General features: G+C 39.4%; 2 protein-coding genes across 2 annotated transcripts; one reads left to right on the forward strand and one right to left on the reverse strand.

The window, feature by feature from the left end:
- The first annotated feature begins 2,144 nt into the window (after positions 1–2,144).
- LOC130086227 (zinc finger protein 235) lies at positions 2,145–4,720 on the forward strand. Its single transcript, XM_056252442.1, has 4 exons — positions 2,145–2,463; positions 2,541–2,668; positions 3,301–3,379; positions 3,847–4,720. Exons 1-4 carry the CDS (start codon positions 2,196–2,198, stop codon positions 4,716–4,718), a joined length of 1,347 nt encoding a protein of 448 aa, XP_056108417.1. The 5' UTR covers positions 2,145–2,195; the 3' UTR covers positions 4,719–4,720.
- Positions 4,721–6,076: 1,356 nt separating this feature from the next.
- Positions 6,077–9,104, reverse strand: si:dkey-210j14.3 (zinc finger protein 235). Its single transcript, XM_056252530.1, has 4 exons — positions 8,649–9,104; positions 7,055–7,188; positions 6,858–6,969; positions 6,077–6,772 (listed from the first exon to the last, which is right to left on the reverse strand). Exons 1-4 carry the CDS (start codon positions 8,908–8,910, stop codon positions 6,231–6,233), a joined length of 1,050 nt encoding a protein of 349 aa, XP_056108505.1. The 5' UTR covers positions 8,911–9,104; the 3' UTR covers positions 6,077–6,230.
- Between the last annotated feature and the right edge of the window lie 397 nt (positions 9,105–9,501).

Genomic DNA, 9,501 nt, shown 5'->3' on the forward strand with positions numbered 1-9,501 from the left:
AACGCTGCATTCTGCTGCCAGGCCAGTAGTTGGCGATGCCACTCTAAAGAAACACTACGAGCCATAGACTGAACACGTAATACTCATGCGCATAACATCACCGTTTTCATAAATTCACGTTTTTGTAGTTTACACGGAGAAGATTACTGTATTGTTTTTAAAAACTTGCACTTTTTAACCTGTTTTCAAAAGTTTGAAAAGTTCATTTACATGCCGTTGTCGTGAAAATGAATGACCAAAACGGAGAAAAAAAAAGTTTTACAGTTTTTAGTTTTCAGGCAATGATTTTGTAGGCATCATTTGAGAACAATTTTCTGATTTCAGACAGACTACTGAGGCAGTGTAATAGTTTAATGATCTACATCAAAATAGAGTGAGCTTTAGTGATAACTAAGCAAATATTGAATTACTACAATAGTTAGTTCTTGCTGAAGCTCAAACGTGCTGCGTGACACAAGAATAAACCTCATTGGTCAACGGAGGAACAAAAAGCTCTCAGATTTCATTAAAATATCTTCATTTGTGTTCCGAAGATGAACAGAAGTCGAGATGGAACGACACGAGGGTGAGTAAATGATGACAGAATTTTTATTTTTGGGTGAACTATAACTATAACCTTTAACGGTAGTTCTGAAGTGCATATATCGCGCCAACTCACTAGTACACATAATGACACGCGATATGTTTTGATAAATAAAACGTTATTAAATTATATTTCAACATAAACACTTCGTTAGACTGGTACTTAACACAATCTAGCCTACATTCTAAGTAATTTCCTTTAAAAAAATGAATGTTGCAGGTATTAGTAAAAATCTAATTATTTATGATAATGTACTTTAAATAACATTAAAAATACAGTAGTGACGTTGTTGACAATAAGCCTGTTGTCATGTGTAGTGAGCTAGGGTCCTTGCTATCTTTACCAGTGCCCGAATTTGCATATGTGATATAACGATATAACGATTCGGGAGCCAGGGAGCTGATTGACATTGATTAGCTTGTTCAAGTGTTTTTGATTAGGGTTGGAGCTAAACTCTGTAGGAAAGTGGCCCTCCAGGACCGAAGTTGCCCATCCCTGCTGTGGGGGCCTGGAGACTCATCAGAACCATCAAAACAAGGGCTGTGTCCGAAATCTCTCTCTATACCCTCCTCATTCAGGGCTGCCGGTTTTGAATAGCCTAAAGACTAAAATGCATTATTGAGCTGTTTTAACTGAAATCAACCTTGCATTAAAACATGTCAGTGCCATTGTTTTGTCTCAAGATGCACACCAGTAGGCTAAGGACTTTTTTTTATAAAAGCTATTTAAATATTAAATTGAACTAAGGCCTAATCCTGGCTTAATCTAAGCCATGTCTGCAGAATGTGCAGGGTTTTAAAATCCTTACATTACTGCATTATATTGACACCCAGTGGTCATAATGCTGCATTATTAATATGTTGTATCTTTTGTGATGATAAACTAAAAATGTGTCTCCTGCCATGTTTGTAGTTCTCGAGCGAAATGCTACAAATTCCTCCGTATTGCCAGAATTGTGGGCAATGTTAGCAGAAAAAAAAGCATCTGCATTTCCAAAAAGTGGAAATAGTCCATCATCAGGGTGTATTTCGAAAGCTCATGTCAGCATTCTATGATTTGGGACACATTAAGCTTATGTCGGAAACTGTTTAGGGCAGATCAGAGCTATATAGAGATAATGGCTCCTAGGCAGTATAAGACACTGGCGGAGCTAGGGGGTGGCCGTGGACACCCTTGGTCTAAGCTTGGCCACCCCTCTCACAACTGCTGTTTCTGTCTCTTTTTTTTATTGACAATTTTTTAAAACGCAGAACCGTCTCTTTAAGACCACAAAAAACGTGAGACTTTTCAGACGCGCAGTCCAGACTGGTTGCTGGCCCTTGCCTGGCCACCCCTATGAAAAAAATCCTGGCTCCGCCACGAAATGCAGGGAAAGTCTGTTAGGTGATTCTGGTGATTCCCTCTTTCCAACACAGGGAACTCCTCCACATAAACCGGAAGCTAACGATACTTTGAGGCAAGATAAAAGCCGAGGTCTCCATGCTTACACTTTATATCCGGGGGGTTTTCACAGTTGCACACATAATGAAATTGTTTTTTTCGGTGACTAACCTTACGTTTATTTAGCCAGTTTTTTCCTCGCATTGCTAACAAAAAAATCGCGACTATTAAAATGTCAAAATCTCTATCGTTTCGTTTGCAACTAAGCTCCATAATGGAGATAACGACTAAAACGGCAATAGAAGAAATATGCAAAATTGTAGACAGCGATTTTGCGTTTTTACGACAAGAACTGTCTCGGGTCATGAGTGAAAACACAGTACTTAAAGACGAAATGTTCTGTCTTGGGAGCGAAAGGCAAAGCGAAAGCACGCGCATCACAAAGGGAGCGCGCTCTGGCTCCAAAACATATCGCTCCATTTGTGTTCAAACAGAAGATGGTAAATATAACCTCTGCTTAAAACAGTTGTTTTGATGTGCACTACTATGATTATAATGCATATTTTACTCCTGATAGGACCAGAGCCCTCCATCAAAGGGATATTTGGAAAGGAGTGGTGTTCCAGTTTGTGGGATCGGAGGAAGGAGTCCAGAGAAGATGAGCTGGCGATCGATGTTGACCTGTACCCCGTTTCGCCTTATAAGGTTCGTTTAATTTAGGTTCCCAAAAATGAAACTTGTTTCAAAAGCCAACAGTTACGAGGCTGACATGCTCTTAAAGTTTGGAAAGAAAGGGAAGTTGTAAAATAAAGTTGAAAATGCAAGAACAAGACTGTTTTAAAGCGGTTTCTGTCACTTTCAAAAGGGTGCATTACACATGACACTGCATAATACATAATGTAATCAAAATGTTACTTTAACCATTTCTATGGTCCCATGAACTTGACATGGTACAATAGAGAATGAGCTCAATCCTATTGCACCATCTGCCCAATTTGAGTTTTGTTTCATAGTTGATATGGTGCGATGAATATAGAAATTACAATTCAATTTGTAAATACTGTACTATTTAATTTTTTATGGACCCATGAACTTGATTTCAATAGCTTTGTTTTGCACATTTTCAAGGTTGTGCTAAATATGACACTGGCATCTTGTACGCATTGCAATCCTCTATCAAAATGCTAATTCTGAATGATTTGAACTGTAAATGACAGAAACACAGACTTGGGCGATTTCTTTTTTTTTTTTGGTGGGCAAATAAAACGCAAATTAATCCTGCGTAAATAAAATGGAAAAACAAAATGTTGGTTTACATGATCTGCTTATTTTAACAGCACGAAGAAAAAGACCCCTCCAAACTGGTCTTAATCAAAGAGGAGAGTTTTGAAGTGGACGCTTATCCCAGTTGTACAGGTAATGTTCTAGATTTTTACAGATCTTTAATTAGGGGCCATTTACATGACAATGTTTTCAACAAAAACCTGAACTTTTTATGCGTTTTGGCAGTTCATTTACACGACAATGGTGTTTTTGGAGCCTGAAAACAGGATTGAAAGTGCAAGTTTTTGAAAATTTATACCATTATCATCTCCGTGTAAACTACAAAACTTCGAATTTGTGAAAACATAATAATCGCATGAGTTAATTTTGACAGCCCTAGTTTCTTTACAAAGTGACATCGCCAACTACTGGCCTGGCAGCATAATACAATGTTTTTAGCCGTTTTTCGCGGATCCGTGACTGTGTGAAAAATGCGAAGGAAAAACGTTTCTGTATTTTGTACATTGTTGTCGTGTAAACATATCGTCAGTCAGGTGTAATTATTTTGTTTTATGTTGCACAGAATGATTTGATTTGAACTATTTTCAATACTCCAACAGGGAAAACGCCCCATATTTCAAGAGGACAGCTGCCATCTTCTGCATATGAGCCCTCAGCAGCCTCCAAAAATTTCAATGACCACTTTGTGTCTGGTGAATTTTCTGGGATATCGGAAAAACAAAACACGTCCTCCGATTCGACTGCCAAACACTCTACAAGAACTGCTATTGATGACACTGTCGACCAATTAATAGCACCAATAGACGATCCATTGGATGTTGATGGTCACTGTTTCCTCAACAGGTTTTCAGTAGAGCACAATGACCAGTTTCCCTCCCAATCCAGGGAGGACGGAGAAGCACAGGAAATATGCATGGATGCCGCAACCACTACAGAACACTGCGAAAAGAGATTTAAGGTACAGAAACCGCCAAACAACTTCAGTTGCTTTGACGGCGGTAGGGTGTTTGTTCGCCAAAATGCTGCCAGAAACCGTCTCAGAAAACATCGGTTCGCAAAGCTGAAACAAAATGAAAAGTTTCGTTGTGAGGTCTGCGGGAGATGTTTTCATTCGAACACCAATCTCATGGTTCACTATGTAGTTCACACAGGGGAAAGGCCCTATAAATGCAGTTTTTGTGGAAAAGGGTTCTCCCAGAAGGGAAATTTACAAACCCATGAACGCATCCACAGAGGAGAAAGACCTTTTAGCTGCGTCACCTGCGGGAGGAGTTTCACCCAGAAAGTCTGCCTAAGTAATCACGAACGCATCCACAGAGGAGAAAGACCTTTTACTTGTGTAACCTGCGGAAAGGGTTTCACACAGAAAGTCACCCTACAACAACACCTCTCTGTCCATGACCAAACAGCTAAACCGGTGAGGAAGAACCCAAGGAAAAGTTACCGTGGTATAAAATATAGCTTTATGTAGCACTCTTTTCCTCAATTTGAGATCGCAGTAGCAGTGTGAAATCTAAGTTTGGGAAGAATATGAACTCTGGAAGTGTGAGGTTGCAGCGCCACCTTAACAAGATTGTCTGTATTGCTGTAGGTTGTAGAAGAAATATATAGTCAGGTATGGCTGTGTGGTAACGTTGTTGTGTTACTTGCCGGACAAAAGTTTGGAATAAATAAAGACTTTTTTCATCTTTTAAAGGGATAGTTCACTTTGAAATTAAGTTTTGATATGTTTTAGCTTACCTCAAGGGCATCCAAGATGTAGGTGTCTTTGTTTCCGCAGTATTTTCAATTTTGATATTTTTAGGTCAAACCGTTCTTGTCTGTCAGTCATATAATGCAGGTCTATGGTCACCACCTCAAAGAGCATGCACAGAGAAGTCCAAATTAAACATGATTTAATGACTCGTAAATGTAAGTACACATTGATGGCCTAAGACACGAAACGAGCAGTTTGTGTGAGAAAACGAACAGTATTTATATCGTTTTTACCTCTTGTAACGCACAGACCGAAGCGCCCGCGCCCTCAGATCACTTGGACGTGGCTGTGGTTACAAGAGGTAAAAACTATATAAATACTGTTCGTTTTCTCACACAAACTGCTCGTTTCGTGTCTTAGGCCATCAATGTGTACTTACATTTACGAGTCATTAAATCATGTTTAATTTGTGCATGCTCTTTGAGGTGGTGACCATAGACCTGCATTATATGACTGACAGACAAGAACGGTTTGACCTAAAAATATCAAAATTGAAACTACTGTGGACACAGACACCTACATCTCGGATGCCCTTGAGGTAAGCTAAAACATATCAAAAATTAATTTCACAGTGAACTATCCCTTTAAGTCTCTCATGCTTACCAAGGCTGCATTTATTTTATATTAGTGATAATGATATTTTTTTGATCAAATTATTTTTGATCAAATAAATTGCAGCCTTGGTGAGAAAAGAGACTAAAAACATTTTAAAAATCTGTATTATTCCAAACTTTTGACCGGTAGTGTATAGCCCAGATTAAAGATGACCAGAGGTAAGCATCCCTGTTTAGGACTTTAGGCTTCTTTAAAATATGATCATAATGTATGTCAGTTTAGGGGCTTTAGTGTATAGAAACCAGTAACAATACTTTATCTTTACTGATTGGAAACTGTGTGATGTCAGTAGTATGTACTATGTGCAATGCTTGTACAAGTTTGAGTTGATTGTTCAAGGCTAGATTGCACGTCTAATCAAACAACCATTACTATGTGTATTTCCATCCATGCTGGAGTACGAATAAAAAAGTATTTTGCATGATTTCACTCGTTTTAAGTCAAGTTTATTTGTTCATTTCTTTTTTTTTTAACAATACACACATCTAGATGCTTCTGTATAACACGATTCCAAACAATGTTAAAGGACCTACATTTTCGTGGACAAACATTGGACATATTTCCAATTCGTTAATGTTTCATATGGCAGATACAGATATCATTCAGTTTAGTCTAACCAAAGCACTGGTGTGTATTGAAACCCTGTTTGTACGCATAGCTTTTCCCACACTCTGAGCAGCTATACGGCTTTTCTCCGGTGTGGCTTCGGAGGTGAACGTTTAGAGAACTCTTTTGAGCGAAACTCTTTCCACACTCCATGCACGCGTACGGCCTCTCGCCAGAATGAGTGCGCTGGTGTATTCTGAGGTACGTTTTTTGAGCGAATCTTTTACCACAAACTGTACAGACAAAAGGTTTTTCTCCGGAGTGTGTTCGCATGTGTGCTTTCAGGTAGGTTAACTTGTTGAAGTTTCTTCGACAGAATACACACTCGAACCTTTTCTCTTCTGAAATATTTGTGTGGTTGTGTGTACTGTGGAAATTTTGCTCTGCTGTACAGTCCCCATGTGTCGAAATCGTTCCTTCAAGAGCTTGTTCTTCGGCTTGCGGCTGTTGCACGTTCGATTGGACTTGCTCATCTGAAGGTACGGTGTATGTAATAAAATCCTCAGAGCTCTGGGCAACACAGCTCTCATCACTGGTCATTGCTGGACCTGCAATTCAATAAACGACACATGAACATCTGAATATAATAAGAGTTAATAATAGCAGCTGTTCTCAAGTTCTTTCTCCACAAACCTCTCAAACCGCTCCTTTGGTCTGCCTCACGTTTACTTTTCCTAGAGCAATCGTCAAATGTCTCCTCCTTGATCATGATCATATCTGGTTCATCATCCAGCAAACTTACTGGCTAAAAGATGGAAATTAACAAGAGAAGTAGTTAAGTGTATTCTGACATTGCATCATGTACATCTAAGGCAGTACGTGAGACCAACCTCTTCTGTCATGGTTGAAGAGTCCAGGTGTGTGTCGTCCTCCTGCTCACCAACATTTGACTCCTGGTGTCTCCAGAGGTTCATGCACCATTCCTTACCGAAGACATTGTCAACTCCGGCGCGACGTCCAGACTCTGTAGGAAATGCATTGTTTTTCTGGTCAAGTCACATGTGTAAGCAGCCTCTGATTACCAAAGCAAGAAATCCACTGGTGCAATAAAATGCAAAGTCAATATCAACTTTGCTGAATGACACTACTCAATGACTAGACACTACAAATAAATAATAAAGTTAAAGACTTGAGGGTTTTTAGGGTAATTGTAGGGTTAATATGGGCGATATTCAAATTAATAATGGACAATATAAAAACAACCTGGAATTGTTGTGTCTTTTAAGCTGAAACAAATAGTATGAATAAAAAGCTAAGGAATGAGTAAATGGATTCAGCCTTGTAATGAAAAAAAACATTTTCAGCGAAACCGTTGAGTGAATAATTCCCTGACTCTGTTCGAAGTAGGTCATTTGTCGCCATCTACTGCCGTAACGATGTACCCAGAAGAAAGAGTGAGAATTAATCATTTTGGTGAATGGAGTCAAAAGATTCTGCTCACTGAAATCGGAGAATTGACTAAAGGCCCCGATATACTCGTGCCGAAGTTCTTTTTCGTTCTTCACTTAGAGGTAAATCGAATTTCGAAATACATGAGCAGCGGTATACTGTTAGCGAACATCCAACGTCACCCACACTGCTGAGGGCGGCGATTAGAAGAATATTTAAATGTGTGCTGCACACTTTTCTCTCAATAACAAAATAAACGCACAACAAAATAGAGAAACCAGAAAGTGTTTTAATAAAGAATATCTGCACATTTACACAACAACGATGTACTAAGTGTTTTTTTTCCTTTGCGTTTTTCGCGTACAGACAACAACGTTTTCAAAATGAGCCTAAACGACTGAAAATGCTGTATTATTCATGCAAGTAGTGGCATGTCACTTTGTAAAGAAAAACATTACGTTTTTGTAGTTTTGAAGACGATAACGGGAACGTTTACACACACCGTTTTCAACTATTTAACTGAAAACTGTTTAAGCGTTTATAAGCCATTCATTTACACTACAACGGCGTTTTGGGGGCGTGAAAACGCAAACTTTTGAAAACGGATTTCAAAGGGCAAGTTCTTAAAATAATACTATTATGGTCTCTGGGTAAACTACAAAAATGTGACTTTGTGAAACGGTGACGCCATGCGCATGCGTATCACGTGTTCAGTCTATCGGCGCATATTGATTCTTTAAAAAGTGACACGAATAATACAGCGTTTTTAATCGGTCTCGTGGATCCGTGTGATCGGGGATCGTTTTGATAACGCTGTCCTCTGTACGCGAACAAAGCAAAGGAAAAACTTCCTGTTTTTAGTACATTGTTGTCATTTAAACGTACCCTAAGGCTCATCTATTGTTCAAGGGCACAATCGCGGTATAGGGAACGCCCACTGCAGGCTTTGAATCAGCCTAGAAATCAGATGTACGTTATATGTCCATGTTTGGGATGCAAAATCACAGAGTCATGTATCGTGCATAAGTAAATCACCTCGAAGTCCCGGATGGCTGAATGGAGCTTCTGTCCCCTTCATCTTTCCAGCGGGTTTCCGAGCAGACTGAAGTTCGCTCTCCAGAAAATGACATTTCTTTTTCAGAGATTCATTTTCGTTTGTACATCGTGAAATCTCTAATCGCAGCAACAAAGAATTTTCCTCGAAAAGTTTGCCTATTTCAACAACAGCTGTTTTCGCCAACATTTCCATTATGGATGTTATCTGCGTCTGCAAATCGGCAGTATTCATGATTTCCATCGTTTACTGGACCATTTATCAGTGATGTTTATTATAAACACCCGTCCTTCGATCTGACAGCCACCGCTATAGCCTTTATGTAGAGCTACTTTTATTTCTCAGCAAGCAATGGCCCTGTATGATTCAATATTTCTGAGGATAGAATTATAGCATATCTAGCATCTTGCAGAACAGGGTCACGTGATGAATTACCGTATACCACCGTGTAGAGCGCGCACAACTGTAACCTTCTGGTTGGCCGCCTCCAAAACGGGTTTGCCAGTACTAGTAACGTTACCTTGACAATTGTTGCTATTCAATCCCTGTGCGGTTAGATTGCTGTAGGTGGAATTTTACCAAAGATGGTAAAATGTTGTTGCAGGCGCACTCTGAAGAAGCATTCACCCTTGATCCCACTATGAATTGTGAATGGTAGCCAGGGCGTTGCTGGGGTGTTCTGATTGCTTCCTGGTTCACGTCAAACGAGCCCACCCGACTCTCTTGTATTCTGGTTCCTAGATTTGATCTCAGTCAGTCACTTCTTTCTATCTATCCCAATTTCTCGTCTGTGTAAAGCAAATAATAAGCCCATAGCTTTTACAACATTTTATG

The sequence above is a fragment of the Rhinichthys klamathensis genome, unplaced genomic scaffold, assembly GCF_029890125.1.
Source record: "Rhinichthys klamathensis goyatoka isolate OS25496 unplaced genomic scaffold, OSU_Roscu_1.1 h1tg000004l_1, whole genome shotgun sequence".
Taxonomy (NCBI): Eukaryota; Metazoa; Chordata; class Actinopteri; order Cypriniformes; family Leuciscidae; genus Rhinichthys; species Rhinichthys klamathensis.